Source organism: Ursus maritimus, unplaced genomic scaffold (genome assembly GCF_017311325.1).
Source record: "Ursus maritimus isolate PB19 unplaced genomic scaffold, ASM1731132v1 scaffold_36, whole genome shotgun sequence".
NCBI lineage: Eukaryota > Metazoa > Chordata > Mammalia > Carnivora > Ursidae > Ursus > Ursus maritimus.
The window spans coordinates 15,025,778-15,043,067 of record NW_024426230.1 but is presented as its reverse complement, the minus strand read 5'-3'; the positions used below and the strand labels follow the sequence as shown (position 1 = coordinate 15,043,067).

General features: G+C 35.5%; 1 protein-coding gene across 6 annotated transcripts in view; it reads right to left on the bottom strand.

Moving 5' to 3' along the window:
- Positions 1 to 343: 343 nt before the first annotated feature.
- The window catches only part of MIA2 (MIA SH3 domain ER export factor 2), an 80,192-nt gene continuing 63,245 nt past the window's right edge, over positions 344 to 17,290 (bottom strand). For 5 of the 6 annotated variants that reach the window (XM_008693831.2, XM_040620856.1, XM_008693822.2 and 2 more), the window contains 4 exons: positions 7,194 to 7,316; positions 2,867 to 2,925; positions 1,975 to 2,209; positions 582 to 907 (listed from right to left, as the gene is read on the bottom strand). In XM_008693831.2, the coding sequence (XP_008692053.1) occupies positions 741 to 907; positions 1,975 to 2,209; positions 2,867 to 2,925; positions 7,194 to 7,316 (584 nt within the window). In that variant the 3' untranslated portion in view covers positions 582 to 740. Of the gene's footprint in view, positions 908 to 1,974; positions 2,210 to 2,866; positions 2,926 to 7,193; positions 7,317 to 17,290 lie in introns of all 6 variants that reach the window. The other variant, XM_040620855.1, reaches the window with a different exon arrangement.

Here is a 17,290-nt window from a genome sequence, read left to right as displayed (position 1 = left end):
AGAAAAGCAAGCCAGAAAGAAAACTGTACAAGAAGCTAGCTAATGAACTAAGATCCAAACTCTGAAAAATTACCATTCAAACAACATCCTGGTTTTCTTTGAAGTATAAATCAATTAAAATATAATCAATGTTGATTTAAGTGTATTAATTTGTTGCTTTCGGTCATTCCTGTCTACTTGCAAGAAAGAGGGCACATTCTTGGTAAGATAACTGGATGGGAAAAATCCATATTAAGCATTAGTTTTGAGCCTCGAAGCTATTGAGAAAAGTAAAAAACACCTAATGGAGTATATTTATGGAAAACTAGCTGATTTTATTATTATTATCAATACCAAACAAGTCTTTAAGTCAATTAAAATTTATTTAATTAAGCATAAAGTTACTTTCACATTTGTCTACAACCATAGTAAATACAGTTCTTGGCAAAAAGACACAGCCTTTGGAGTTTAAAACATCCCCAACTGCGAGATTACATATATAAAACTCCCATTATTGTTTATGTGATAGTGGATTTGTTAATCAAATTAAAATAATTATACTATCTAGAATAAAATAAAATGGAAATAATTTACTCATAAGATTCATATTTAAATCATCTTTATTTACAAAATACTATCCTGAGAATTATAATTCCATCAAGCTTCAATTTGAGCAAAAGTGTAATTAGTTAAGTAACAGCAGTTACTTAAACTGAAAATGAGAAGTCAAAATTACTTTCGAAGAGAGATCGGAAAGATCATCAAGTTTCTCGCTGTGGTTCTGGATGTTCAGTAGTAGGCTCATTTGAAGGTAGAATCAACCCTGATGGGAACTCATTTCTACTTTCAGGATGTGGGGGTGGGGGAAAAAATCCAGCTCTTGGGGGAAGGTAATGAGGAAAACCTCTCGGTGAATAGACATTTCTCACTGTTCAAAGAGATTGGTAAAAGACATTTTTTAGCTTTAAGTACCTGTACTGCAGTTCTAATAAACAATTAGCTTATGACTTACAATACCTATCTTCATATTCAAAAGTTGACACCAGAATAATTACTTGATCTAACCAATGAATTTTTACAACATTAAGAAAAAACATATTCTCTTCAACTGCACGTGATTAAAGGGAACATCATTAATTTTAGACACAATTTTCATCCTATGAAAACCTAACATCTTAACACTTTTTAAAAACAATTATTTCAAAGACATGAAACTTTCTTAAAAGTTTTCATGTCATATAATTTTTACCAGACTTAAAATTCTGATCAGTAATTCCCAATTCTAATTCTATATTATCCTAAAACATTTACAGTTACACTAAAGACTATCCTGAAATTCTCCAAAATTCATGTTAATTTACCTTAAACCTTAAAATAGAGGAGAAATGAGGGAAGAAATACCACATCAGGCATATACTAACCTTCCACCTAGTGTCTGCTTAACTATGTATTTATTCTACAGAAACCTATAGTTCTAAATGGAAATGTATAGATATAAAAGCAAAAAATTTCTTTCTTATGTGAGGTTATGAAAGAATTTCAATAAATTCAATAATCAGTCTAAACATGATAAACATATTTTAGGTTTTAAATAAGTAGGAATATATAGGAACTACTTATGAAAAAAACTTTTAAAAATACTTTAGCTGGTAATTTTAATGCTAAAAGATAAGCTGTAATTATTTTTACAATTTGATGCAGTAACCAGTTTCTAATCAAATAAGATATAAATAATTTTGGTCTTAATGTAAGACTGCTGCAAAAAGCCAAAGATTTTCCTGATTACTAAAATACAGAAATAATTCCACATCATTAGAATGAATCATGTGGGAGCCTCACTGCAGTCTACTAATGGCTGGCTGCCTTCCCAATTTGGAAGAGTAATAGTATACTTACAGTGAGAAAAACTTACTGTATGAATAAGAAGTAGAATTAGATCTTTGATTTACTCTATAAAACACACAGTAAGTTTAAAAAAAAAACAAAACCACATACTTGCAAATGGAGGAGGTGGTGGACCAGCGAAATCCCTTGGTGGAAAATAATCTCGGGGAGCTCCATACATGCCTCCTGGAGGAGGCGGAGGAAAAGGAGGCCCTCTTCTCAGGAACGGGCCCCTTGCATCCATTGGAAACAATGGACCCCTGATTGCAGCAAGAGGTGGAGGAACAAAGCCAGGGCCCGTTGCTTCACTTTCAGCAAGGAGAGATGAATCAGGCACATTTAAATTCTATAACAAATTAACATACGACGGTCACGAGAACAACATCAAAATTTGCAATAATCTTCCTAAACATCTTAGGTTTAGAAGAAAGCACCTGGGCAGAAAGCAGTCTATGACAGTCTTCATAGTCTCCTGAGAAAGACTCCGTTTTCTACATCAGACGGATTTTTGCGATCACAAATATTAACTCAAAAGAAAACGGCTTTAACCAAAACAAAGTAATACTCTGGCGAAAGATAAAACACAAGAATAGTCCAAGACTACCAAAACATACATTCCTTTATCAAAGGTGTACTGAAAAAAAGATGTTATGTTTATATCTTCAACATAAAATAAAGGGACCAAAAGCAAAAATTGTAAACATAGTAACAAAAATATACTTCAAAACATTCAAATAAAACTTCAAGGGGGAAAATCCAAATTCTTATTTAACTTCAGTAAACGATCTCAAGCCTCTAGTCTGTAAGTTGTACTTTATCACCATAATGTACAATCCAGAAAAGAGACAGCTATAATGCTATGCAGAAAGTATATATATTTGTCAAAATGGGAGAAGCAGCTTTATATCAAGAACTAGATTGCTAACAAAATCTCTATTCTTAGTAAACCAAGAGACTGGAAAGCTCCTAAATACATGGATAAAATTCCACCTTCAATACTTACACCAAGGTCGTCTTTGCTATCATTTCTACTGGATTCCATTTCTGAAGACACTGGCCCATCTAAACATAAAAGTTAAACCATGAAAAATACGTGACTGATCACTCCATTCCTAGAATATCTCCCCATCACAAAGGATTGTTGATATTTCCCCGTTCCCCCTGCTAGCATATAAACCAGCCTGATACCAGCATCCTGCATTGTGGCCACAAGATCAGCTTTAGGTCACTGAAAGTTCTGCAAAGGCACGTGGCACTGATTTCTGTGGCTTGTTCCTAGGCAACCCTGCTCTAACAACATCATTAGGAGACTTCTAGAAGGTGCCATCCCTCTCCCTTTTCCTTCTTTCCTTCCTTTTCGCCCTCCCTCCCTTCTTCCCTCCTCCTTTTCCTCCTTCCATCCTACTTTCCTAATTCCTCCATCAGGTAACAAAGACTAGCATCTGAATTTAGCTACTGTTCAAAATAAATGTTCCTGGACTTTGTTATCACCAAGAACTGCTCAGTCCACGAGAAGGTAAATTCAAACAACCCTCTCTCTAACCACAACTACCTATGCTCGCCTAGCCTTCTCATTTAGTTATTCTCACTACACCTGTTCTTGTCACTGAAGCTTCCAGTCCTCTGGTCTCTCTTCATTTTCTTCAGTTTCCTCCTCTCTTCATTTCCTCCCCTAATTAACTGGAATTCAAAGTCCATCACTGCATCCAGTCATCGATATTCCTACCCAATGGCCACATTTCCACATGTGCCTGACAACATTCTAGCCCTACATTAATCCAACTCTCCACTTCCACTCTTGCCTATACACAAGCCACTTAACACTTCTGCAGGTAAAATAAATCACAGATTTGTATAGCCAGGGCCCACTCCAAGCTGATGGATTTCCAGCCATACTTGCAGCTGCTTAACGACTAACCTTTCTGCATCTTCCAAACCACATTTCTCCTCAGCAATTTTATCCATTCTCCTCAAACCTACTACACCAGTCACTTAGAAACTCCCTTAACTTTTTTGTAATCAAACAAATAAATGTATCAGCAACTATATATTCCTATGACCTTTCCTCTTATTACCATGGAAAAGGATCCTCCTAGATGATCTATGACCCTGGTTCTGTGCTCAGAATCCCTCCCCTGTAGCTTCCTCAGAAATCTTCCTCTCTCTGTTGCCTTCCTCCTCCCTTTCTGCTAGACCCATTCTATCAGCAAGTCTCTCCCAACTACTATTTAAAAATGAGACAGAAAAAGAAAATTCCCCTACAGCTACCCCTCTCTTCTATAATCAATAATTGTTCTATATATTTTGTTCGGAATTCCTCTCATTTTGTCCTCGTTTCACTGCAATCTATTTGCAACATCCAGTACTCCACCTAAATTATTTTCCCCAACATCAAAAAAAAATTTTTTTTGCTAAATTAAAAGACATGTTTTGTCCTTATTTTATATTATTTCTCACTATTGCTGACCATTCTCTCCCTCTTTAAATTCTCTCAGTCTTCAGTTTTTGTGATGGTCCCCTTCTCTATCTTTCCTTGCTAACCGCTCCTTCTCAGTCTCTTTGGTGGGCTCCACTACCTCTGACCATCCTTAAATGATGGTCTCCATGGAGTTCCACCTCGGCCCTATTCTCCTTTCATTCTCTCTTTGAGAAATCCCATCCGCTCCTACGGCTTTAATTTGATGTATACTAACTGATGACTTCCAGATGTGTAATTCAGTTATTTCTCCTACTAGGGCTTCAAAGCTTGAACTGCCTCTTTGAATATTCATGCACGTGTATCACAGGTGCTGCTAATTTTGTAAGCTCAAAATGTAACTTATTATCTTTCCTGTCAAATTTGCTGCTGCTCCTTGTTCTTTGTCTCAGAACGACGAATGGCCCAGATGCCACATCCAGGAACCTACGCATCAGCCAAGACTCCTTCTTCCCTCATACTCCCACATGCTTTCAATCCTAAATCCTCCCAATTCTCTTTTTCAATGTCTGCTCACATCTATGTATCCCCTCTGCTAAATTACCACCCTCACTCATGTAGATTCCTGTCACAGACTCCTTAGAAATTACCCTGCCTCCAGTCTTGACTGCTACCTCCAATCTATTCACCATGATGCAACCACAGTAATTTCTCTAAAATGCAGATCTGATTATATTATTTAATGTGTTCCCATTACCCTGTGAACAAGGTCCAAACTTTGAACAAGTTTGCAAGGCCCTGAGAACTCTATGCACTTAACCTCTTCACTACGTGTTTCAATATTTCCTGACTCAACTCCATGTTGCAGCCATAATTTATTAGGACTTCTTAAGTCTTCATCTTTAAAGATGCTATTCTCTTCTCCTAGAACATTATTCCCATCGTTTTAGTCCAACTAATTCTGGACCTTTAATTCTTAGCTTATACGTGCTCCAGGAAAATTTTGACTATCCCACACTCAAAACCCCAATACCTCATCTTGGTGAGTGCCCCATATGGTTCCCTAATATTTTGTACTCATTACTTTTGTCACTATGTAGTACAATTGCATATAGATCTTTACTAGGCCTCAAGCTACAAGGAATGCTGAGCTCCTATTCGCCACTGAAATACAGCAACTACCAGAATGCCTGTCACATGGTAAGCTTTCTATAGACATTTAGTACATCAAAGGATAACCCATTACCCTCTCATTTCAATAATGAATAGGGATCAAAACCACAGCTCTGGAGTCAGACAAGCACGGGTTCAAGTCCTGCCTCTGACACTTCCTACCTGAGATACTGGGCACCTTTCTGAGCCTTGATTTCTTCATCTATAAAATGAGGATAATAGTGTCTATTTCATAAGTTCATCGTGAAGGTAAAATAAGTCACTTTCATTCAATAAATGTTTATAAGCACCAGTGCTAGTCAGTGTGTCTCAATCAGATCTCTGACCGCTCTCCGCCATGTAACATATACTGACAAACCAATAATAATATTACATTTATAAAGAACTCTGCTATATACAAAATACTTCAGCACACATTAATTCATCTATACCTTGTAAGACTTTGTCAAGTGATTACTATCTCAGCTTTAGAGCCATTATTCGTCAATGACTTGTGTTGTCTCTTTTCTTTGCTTTTACTGATCATCATCATTGGCACAGACCCTCACCTCTCAACCAATTTTTCAAATTCCCTCAAAAGTAGCTCCAATGCCACTTCCTTCATGGAGTTCTCCCTGATCCCACGACTAGATGACAGTTCTTTCTGTGAACACAGTATATTTTCTAATGGAACTTAACTACTCTGAGCAGTATTAATTAAAGATATATATTTCTTTCTCCACATTTAATTATTAGCTTCTTACAGGCAGAACTATACCTTATTATAATTATATTCTCTCCCATGTCATGTAGGGCACCTTCTAAACAGTAGACACTTAAAAACTATCTGATTTATTGGATATTGTTCAATAACAACAAAAAAGAACATGTAAAAAATTTTAAATAGCATTAGTTTAAAAATAGATATTCAATCACATATATACTTTCACTCCATTAAGCTTCGATTAATTGGGGAAAACAATTTCAAAATCCAAAGGCTAGAAAGAATTTATTTAATTATAATTAATTATAAGTAATCCAGGCCATAGATCTCCTTCTTTGCTTATTATTCAAAAAAGATTGATTTTCTAAAATAAAAATATTTCAACCAGATAATGCCCACCCCTACGCAAATATATACTGGGTCCTGAAGAAATCTTTTACCAATAAACTTATTTTAAGTTTCTACTTACTTTTAATCTTTTTAATGTTATAGGCTTCTAACTGACACACTGGATATATGTATTTCCCAACTTCAGTGGGTTGCCATGAGGTGGTTTAAAGAAAAGAGTGCCTGACAGACAGCTGGCTGCTCAATAGAGGTTAGTTAAACCTATCTGAGTATGTAATGTTTAAATAAGGTACTTGATTAAAGCAGCAACAAAGCATGCACCCAAATTATTTTTCTGGTGGATTTTCTCATGTCCATTCACATTAGCTTAACTTCCCTGATTACTAAATAGGATATACGTAAGTGGACTGGAAAAATTTAAAAAATTAATCATGGAACAGAGTAAAATCTGCCATCATAGCTAAATATAGAAAACCCATTACAATAATGCCCAAACCAACCATTAACACATATGCACGTGCCACAGATACATACAATGTAACAAGAAACATAAAACTAGAAAGTTTTCAGGAAAGATTTTGGCGTTAAGAGCTACCAGAGATATCAGTTATTAGTCCTTTTTCTCAGTTTCGAGTTCTTTAGAGTGCCACCATTATTAAAAACCATACGCATACACAAAGTATTTCTTACCCACTTTATCCAAAGACGGCATATTAAAACTTCTGAGTTCTGCTGGCCCAGAAAGTCTGCCAGAATTAGAATAAAATCTGTCTTGCCTTTGAGGAGGAAGAGCTGGATCAAGATATGGCTGGCCTAGAAAACAAGTTTGTAAAATATTTTCATTAGTATAAAAATAAATCAAGTTTATTTAAGTTTAATATATTGAACATAGACATTTCTCTTGCCTCCTAAAAAACTGACCCATATTCTTGGTAGACAATAGTAAAGAATTTGAGGAAAACTATTTACTTACTAAAGGCAGTAACTTTACTTTTGTAGTAAACACAAGTATAACATGCTACTCTGGACTTGGGATTTTCATTTCAATGAAGGAAATAAATCTATCAACGTATCAAAAACAATACTGAGAAGATAGCTACTAGCAAAGAAAGAAAAAAAGGAATATGTTGTAAGCATATCAGGAAATTCAGCAGAACAGACAATGAGAAAAGAAATAGTCACCAAAGCAGCCATCATTCGGAGGTCATCAATGATCGAATTTTCAGTAGCTTCAATATTCTGGAATTTAGCACCCCTCCAAAACTAAAGGGGAAGATCTCTTACTCAACAGATGCACAGCAGGTTCACGGTGCTCAGATTAAGGACACCTGGACAGACAGAAACCTGGGCACAGACTCTGACTCGGGTACTTCCACAGCCACCTTTGCTGTCCCCAAGGGTCACTTATGATGACAAAATTGTCATTCCTGGGTCCTTGTAGAACTCATCATTCTTGAAAAAATAGAGGTAGTCTATCTCATCTCTGACAGGTGATGCATACACCCTTTTGACAGATCAGGTATGCATACACCCGACTCCAAAAATACGAGGAAAGTCAAAGGGAGTGAACTATGTGACTCTTTCTTATCCACATAGATATGGAAAAACAGCTGTGAACTGCCTTCCATGACTTTCTAAGCAGTGGTTCATAATGTGAACTCCGCACAAGGTTGGATAGGTCATTCCTCATCTGACTCAGCCACATGGGACCGTACTGACACACCTCTCCCACACAAAGCCAAGGAAACCACTCAGCATCAACCAGAGTTAATGGAGAGAATTATATTTAATGAGCTCCCAAGGGCCAAGGGATGTGAATCAGGAGAGAAAGATCTGGATGGAGCGTCTCAGGCTCATTTCCTCCCTCTTTCAGAATCTTAGCTAAAAGCTGTCTCAATGGGTCTGAATTATTAGCCCAATGAAAGGAAAGGCCATACCAACCACTGAGATCCAAAATAAGTTTTCCCTTTCTACTTCAAACATGGGATTAATTAAATGGCAGAGTTGGGCTAGGGGATAAAATGCTAAAGCCTGAAAACTTCCCAACTCTTTCTTAATCAAGTCTCAAGATACCATACTATATTATTATTTTGCTTCTAAAATATATCCGCACGATATAAGCAACCTCAGAAATACAAAATTAATTTTTTTTTTTTTTTTTGCTACAAGCTTGTTATTTTATAAATCATATACCCATGGTGCCCTCCACTGGCCAAAACAAATATTGGACTGTAATAGCTCCCCAAGTACCTCTCTTAAAAATTTTGGATTCTATCACATAAAAGAAACAAAAGAGAATTATAAAGATGGATAAAGAATTAGAATTTTTTTAGGTTTAATACTGGCTAACAATCAAGTACAATAAATATCTTCATTCACAACATGATGAAATAGTTTAATAATTAAGGAATTTAAATGGAATGCAAAAGCAAACTTTCCAGAAAGTAGATGAAAGCAGCATTAATACGGATAGGTTAGGGGTCTGGAATAAAAAGACCAATGGTATAGAGAGAATGTCTAAGAAAGAGATGTATGCAGGGGCGCCTGGGTGGCACAGCGGTTAAGCGTCTGCCTTCGGCTCAGGGCGTGATCCTGGCGTTCTGGGATCGAGCCCCACATCAGGCTCCTCCGCTATGAGCCTGCTTCTTCCTCTCCCACTCCCCTGCTGTGTTCCCTCTCTCGCTGGCTGTCTCTATCTCTGTCAAATAAATAAATAAAATCTTTAAAAAAAAAAAAAAGAAAAAGAAAGAGATGTATGCAAATATGGACATTTAATTTAAGATAAAGTGGTATTTCAAACTGATGAACCAATATATAGTATCAAAATAACTGTCTATTTAATGGAAAAAAAAAAAAGAACTCTTCACACTATACACTAAAACAGAAATAAAATCCAGATCTAAAACTTTAAACAAAATTTTTAGTTTTTAGAAGAAAACAGAATATCATTTTGATCTAGGAACAGGTCTTAAGCAAAACAAAAATTCCATTAAAAAAAAAAAACATGGATTAACTTACCTACAACAAAATTTGAAACTTACATATAACAATAACACGCATAATAACAAACTGAAAAAATACCTGTAAAAGACAAAATTAATATCCAAAATACACTAAGAATTCCTATTGGGGCACCTGGACAGCACATTCAGTTGAGCATCGGACTCTTGGTTTTAGCTCAGGTCGTGATCTCAGGGTCGTGAGCTCAAGCCCCACATCCGACTCTGCATTCAGCAAGGAGTCTGCTTATCCCTCTCCCTCTGCCCCTCATGCCACATTCTCTTTCTCTCTCTCTAATAAATGAATAAAATCTTCAGACAAAAAGAATTCCTATTAAGCAAGAAATAAAATGGGTCAGGCAATTTACAGTAAATAAATACAGATAATACAAATTACCAATAAAGATACTCAAGCTCACTAATCAAAGAACTACATATAAAAATAAGATAAAAATCTTAACTCGTATCGCTGAGGAGATATTCAAAAAAGTTTTGCATCAAGTACTGAAGAAATAACTACTCTCAAATATTTCATGCCCAGCCACTCTTGAGGACAATGTGGCAGTATCTAGTAAACTAAAAAATATGCTTATCCTATCACTCAGCATTTCATTTCTCAGACTCATCTCTAAAGAACATATATGCAAGGGGTGTTAACTACAGCACCGTTAGTAATAGTGAAACACTGGAAACACCCTAAATGCTCATCAAAGGACAGTGGATAAATACATTGTGGTATATTTATATACAGAATTACTATATGGCAATTAAGGTAATAAGCTTTACATTAAAATGGAAAGAACTCAAGAACATAATGTTGATTTAAAAACTTGATTAAACAGAAAAATAATATATATATATTTTTTTTTTTTTTTTAAATCATATACAGATCTAAGTTTACACACACTGAACTCATGAGTAGTCAACTCTGGGAAAGAAGAAAATAGAATAGACTTCAACTAACATATACAGTGTGCCATTTTTCCTTTTTTTTTTTTTTAAGATTTTTATTTATTTATTTGTCAGGGAGGGAGGGAGAGAGAGAGAGAGAGAGTGCTCATAAGCTGGGGGAGAAGCAAGCAAAGGGAGAAGCAGACTCCCTGCTGAGCAAGAAGCCCAACGCGACACTCGATCCCAAGACCCTGAAATCATGACCTGAGCCAAAGACAGACGCTTAATCAACTGAGCCACCCAGGCATCCCTATTTTTTTTTCTTTTTATGCTTTATTTACACATTCTCTCTCTCACATACATACACACACGCACACCTGAAGCAAATATTAACATTTAAATTCTGGGATGTAATAGACAAGATTTTACTACATTATCTTTGTTTATGTTTCTTCTTCTGTAAAATGGGAATAATACTCCTAAGAGTGTTAGAATGATTAATAAAAAGCACTAAACATAATAACTGGCACAGTGTAAAAATCCCAAAGTAACTGTAGAACAAATTAAACTTTTTGTTTATAAACCATATTAAAATATAATACTGACTGGTCTCATTCAAATTTATCTCGATCCTTGCTGAACCATCTGTCTAGTTTTCTATCAATTGTTCAGAGAGGTGCTGAAGTCTTCGACTACAGCTGCATTTATGTTTCTCCTTTCAGTTCTATAACTTTCTGCTTCACATACTTTGTAGCTCTGTGGCTTGTTGTACACACATTTAAGGTTTGCTATGTTTTCTTGATTCTTTTTATCATTATTTTCTTTGCTCTTAAGTTGACTTTATCCGATAATAATAATAGCCACTCTTGCTTTCTTTGGATTAATGTTTACATAGTGTATCTTTTTCCATCCTTTTACATTCAACCTATCTACCTATACTATTATATTTGAATGACTTCTGTAAAAATAGTTGAGTCATGATTTGTTTTTTAATCTGTCCTGCCAATCTGTTTTTTAGCTACTGATATTAGAGAATTGACATTTACTATAATTAATACGTTAGGGTTCAAGTCTGCCCTTTTTTTTGTTTTCTATTTGTTCCCTGTCTTTATTTTTCTTTCTTTTTTTTTTCTTCCTGCTTTCCTATAGGTTACTTGGACAGTTTTCAGAATTCCATTTTGATTTATCTGATCTATACTGTTTTTGAATGTATCTCTTTAAATAGATTTTTTGGTGGCTACTCTAAGCATTGCATAACTTATCACAGCTTACTGGTGCCAATATCCACCAACTCAAGTAAATTGTAGTTGACCTGGAATAGGAAATCTCCCAGTAAGTTTTCAAAAACTGAAAAAAGGTGTGTTCATCAATTGAGTTAAGAAAAAACTGCTGTAAATAGTCTTTGGTTTCACTAACACTACATATTATGTTATTTGGTCTACCAACCAGATTAAAAATTATGAAGCAAATCTCAAACATTACTACCTGGCTACATCTTATGTTACTCAGCTAAACAGATTACACAAATCACTTAGTTTGTCTCTCTCAGTATACAAAAGGACTGAGGTCCAAAGATATGAAATAAGTTTCAAAAATCCCACAAAAAGATAAAAAAGTGAAGACTGGAAACCAGATTTCTTTTTTTTTAAGATTTTATTTTTAAGTAATCTCTACATCCAACGTGGGTCTCAAACTCACAACCCCAAGATCAAGAGTCACACACATTACCACTGAGCCAGCCAAGTGCTCTATTTTTTTTTTTAAGAAAGAAACCATATTTCTTCATTGCCAGTCTAAATGCTTTTTTGCCTAAACCATTCATTCTACCTAACCCATTTTACCTAACCCAACCATGCATTTTACCTAAACCAGATGAACAGATGCATGGCACTGCACACTACTCAAATAAATTTCACGTACAAACTGCCCTGAAGCAGAATCAGTCTTATGCTAATACGGTAGCCAAATCTGTATATTAACCTTTAATAATCATTAGTACTTCACACAGAACTTTGAAAGAAAAGATAATTAAAACCTGTATTGGTCTATAAGAAGACTGAATCTGCAGCTAAAAATAATGAGAATAAAACATTAATTACAGTAATTGAAGAAAGTAGGTCTATACTTGTTAACAAACCCTCAAAGCAATAAAAATGTCTGTAATAAAATACAAAGGAAAAAGACAAGATATAGGATATTTTTTCTGACTATGTAAGGCAAGAAAGTTTTTCTCCCCCTCAAAGCATTTAACAGTGCAAAAACAAATGATTCCTTAGAATTACAGAACCATTAAAATTATTTTGCTTACTCATCTTAAGTCAATAAAAAATCTTAAAATTTATGCCAAATAGCTGAAATTTACAATATATGCCTAATAGGACTAAATTACAGAAAATCTCAGATAACTACAGCATCCATATTCCTCAGAAATTTAGTTATTTTAGTTGTCATCTTTTAACATGTTTCTTTAATTAAAATATTTAAAAATTATGAAAAATCTTAACGACACAATTATTAGAAAACAGAACACTTCATGAATCCTGATAATTCAACATAATAGAAAATGGGGGTATTAATTTGGAGTACTGTAATCGGTTTTATGGAAATCCGTATTTTAGAGCTGAGAAAGCAGTGATGGGCAAAATGAAATGCTCAAGATTGTACAAAAAGTTAATAGCAATAAGATAAAAACCTAGGTCTCCTCATTCCTTATACCAATTAGCTAATTGTAATACAAAATAAAAGAACCAACCTGGAAACCTGTTCAGTGACTATTTAGAAGGGACAGCAATATACCAAGGGCAAATGTAGAATATTTTTGTAATTTTACTCTGGTGGGAACAGGGCTAATAACTAAGTGTATTTCTCAGCATTACTCCAATTCAAGCTAGAGCCTCAAGGGTCATGTAGCCCCACTCATTCAATAAAGTTTAGTAGTCCCTGAAATTCCTTTGCTGTGCCTATACAATTATCCTATTTCATTAAAATCAGAGTTCACACAGGCAACCCCTCCCTGTGTTATCCTAAATAGATCAGGTACATTATTTGGAGATACTTTTTATAAAATGGATACATACTCGCCTATGAAGACATTCATTTAGAAGCTTACAATTTTGAATTTTTAGTTAGACTTAGAAAATAACACAGATACCAAGTTCCATTTCCAGTATGGCAGAGTGAGTTCATAACACACTGACTCTCTCACATGTAATAACTCCTAATAATTTATCAAAAAAAAAAAAAAAGTACCTAAAGCATAGCTACTATAGAAAAAAGTACAGAGATACCTCAAAAAATTAAAAGTAGAACTATCATATGATCTAGCAATTCCACTTCTGGGTATTTATCCAAAGGAAACAAAAACATGATCTCATAGAGCTATCTGCACCCTCATGTTTACTACAGCGTTATTTACAATAGTCGAGATATGGAAACAATCTAAGAGCTATAAGTGGATGAATGAATAAAGAAAATGTGCTATATATACACAATGCAGTATTATTCGGCCATAAAAAAAGGAGGAAATCCTGCCATTTGTGACAACATGGATGAACCTTCATGACATTATGCTAAGTTAGGCAGAGAAACACAAATATTGTATGATCTCACTTACATACGGAATCTACAAAAACAAAAAACAAACTCTAGAAACAGAGATCAGATTTGTGGTTACCAGAGTAGGGAGAGGGAGAACTAAATGAAGATGGTCAAAAGATACAAATTTCCAGGTCAAAAGATACAAATTTCCAGTTATAAGATAAATAAGTACTAAGGATATAATGTATGGCAGGATGACTATAGCTAACACCACTGTATGACACACAGGAAAGTTGTTCAGAGAGATCCTAAGAATTCTCATCACAAGGAAAATATATATATATTTTTTTGGTACCTATGTGAGATGATGGACATTAACTAAACTTATTGTGGTAATCATTTCACAATATATACGTAAGGCAAATCATTATGCTGTACACCTTAAACTTATACAGTGATATTTACCGATTATAGGTCAATAAAACTGGAAAAACATTAAAAATTAAAAAATAATAAAACAAAATAAAATAACTACCGGAAGGCTCTGAAGCATGAACAAAAATAGACAGATCTGGTAAAAGGGTGGGAACTTGGAAGAAGGTACCATTATGGGGTGAGTTTTCCATTTTTTATAGGTTAGCCTGAAGGCAGACCACAGTCAAGCTGCAGCATGGAGCAGTCAAAGCTCATAGATATTGTGGCTTGAAAAACCAAAGGACAGAGCCTAGGAGAGCCAAAGAAGTGAGCTTAAGATTCTGAGATTTTTGCCCAAGTCAATGGCTGACCTGTGAACCACAACTGTGTGAAGCAAGCTTAAGGCATTTTCAGCTGAGGCTAAAACCTGAACTGATATTTGGATTGCTGTCTAGAGAGAAAAAAAATCTAACTTTGAGTTGGATCAACTTAACATTTTATAAAACAAAACCAACACTCTTCAAAGAAATAGAGTAAAATCCAGAATCCCCATAATGTCTAGGACACAATCCAAATCACTCTGTATAACAAGAAAAGGTGACCCAGTTTGAAGGGAAGAGACAATCAACAGAGGCCATTCTCAAGATGACCCTGATGTTAGAATGATCATACAAGGTCTTGGGGCACCTAGGTGGTTCGGTTAGTTAAGCATCCGACTCTTGATTTCAGCTCAGATCAAGAGCTCAGGGTTGTGAGGCTGAGCCCATCAGACCCTGCACTCAGTCGGGAGTCTGCTTGGGATTCTCTCTCTCACACTCCCTCTGCCGCCCCCAACCCCACGCTCGTGGGCTTTCTCTCTAACAAATAAATAAATCTTAAAAAAAAAAAAAAAAAGAGTGATCATACAAGGTCCTTAAAGCAGCTATTAAAAAACTATACTCAGGGGTCCCTGTGTGGCTCACTCTATTAAACGTCTGACTCTCGGTTTCCACTCAGGCCATGATCTTGGGGTCCTGGGATCAAGTCCTGAGTCAGACTCCCTACTCAGTGTGGAGACGGCTTGGGAGTCTCTCTCTTTCCTTCTCCTTTGCCCCTCCCCCACTCACACATGCTCTCTCTCTAAAAATAATCTTTTTTTTTTAAATATACTCAATGAGGTTTAGAAAATGCTTATGATGAACAAAAACATAAGAAATCTCAGGAGAGATATTAAAAGTATAAAAAATGAAAATTCTAGAACTGAAAAATATAGTATCTAAAATATAACTTTTACTGAGTGGGCTTAATAGTAATAGTAGAATGGAGATGACAGAGGGAAGAGTCAGTAAACTTAAGGACAGACCTATAGAAATTATTCAATCAAAAGAATATAAAAAATTGGAAATAAAATGAAAAGACTCAGGGATCTATGAAATAGTAACGAAAGTTCTAAAATTATAGATTTCAGGCAATTTTTAAAGAACATGTAAAATATTTTCTAATTTTATGAATGAATAATAACAAAGTCATTACTGTCTTGAGTTCTAGTCTCTGCTATTTGCCTAGCTGTTTTAACCTAAGACTAGATTAGCAGGGCTTGGGGGGGGGCGGTGTACACTAGTGGTTTTTAAACGTAGCTGCTCCTCAGGACCTCCAAGGGAGGTTTTTGGGGTTTTTTTAAAGATTTTATTTATTTATTTGACAGAGAGAGAAACAGCCAGGGAGAGAGGGAACACAAGCAGGGGGAGTGGGAGAGGAAGAAAGCAGGCTCCCAGCGGAGGAGCCTGACGTGGGGCTCGATCCCAAAGCTCTGGGATCACGCCCTGAGCCAAAGGCAGATGCTTAACGACTGAGCCACCCAGGTGCCCCCAAGGGAGCTTTTTTTTTAGAAATATAGGCCTTACCTCCAAAATTCACAGTCAGAAGGCCTGATCTGAGGTGGGACCCAGATGTATCTCCATTTTCCTTGACGTTTCCTAAGGTTTTTTCTGAAAATAAGCCAACTTTGGGCCACTACACTAGATTTTACTAAAGAGCTATACAGTGCATGTGACAGGGACTCTTGGTATTAATAGCTTGTAAATTCTCAAAGGCAAGTCCCCTATAAAGATACAGAGATATGCTACCACCAAAATCTTGTAACCAAGTCCTTTGAGAAAGTGGCTGTGTTTTATTATCTTTATTTTTATCACAGTAAAACTTTTTAATGAATATTAAAGGCATGAAAGATGTTCTATGCTACCCCTTAAAAGATTCTTATGTACGTCCCAGCAAATAGATTTCCAAATACAAAAAAAAAAAAAAAAAAAAAAAAAAAAAGAAGAAGAAAAAAAAAAAATACTCAGCTTTGTCAGAATTACTTGGGTACTCATTCATTCAACAAATATTTGCTGAGCAAATACTACATGCCTAGCATTATGCTAGGAGCTGAGGCCATAGCAGTGAACAAAGTGACACAAGTCTCTGTCTTCATGAAGCTGATATTTAGTGATATCAGACAAAGCAAAACCACAGTACGGGCAGCCACCATTTCTTAGAACATACACACACTACTACAGCAACGGCTGATTCTTGGAATTAAAGTTATTTTACTATAACATTCTTACCCTCTCCAACTCTTCAGAAAGGAATAAGAAACAGTATTTTTTTTCTAATGTAACGAATGTATACAAAGCAGGCATAGCCCGCTTCACGTAACAGTGTCCCTGAAACACTATGCCTAAATGAAGTTTAGCAAACCAAATAATTTCAAATACATTCCTTGGGAGAGTAAGAGCTATTAGGAAAACAGCAGTTACTGCCTTCCTTCGGGATATTCTGCTGTGACTCTTCTGGCAAATATATTTATTTTAGCAGTTAATTTAAGACATTTTGTTCAACGAGAAAAGACAATTTGAAGAAGGTGAACAGTATAATTGCAGAGAAGTGAAGGAATTTTTATGCTTATGAACATATGCCAAAAAAAAA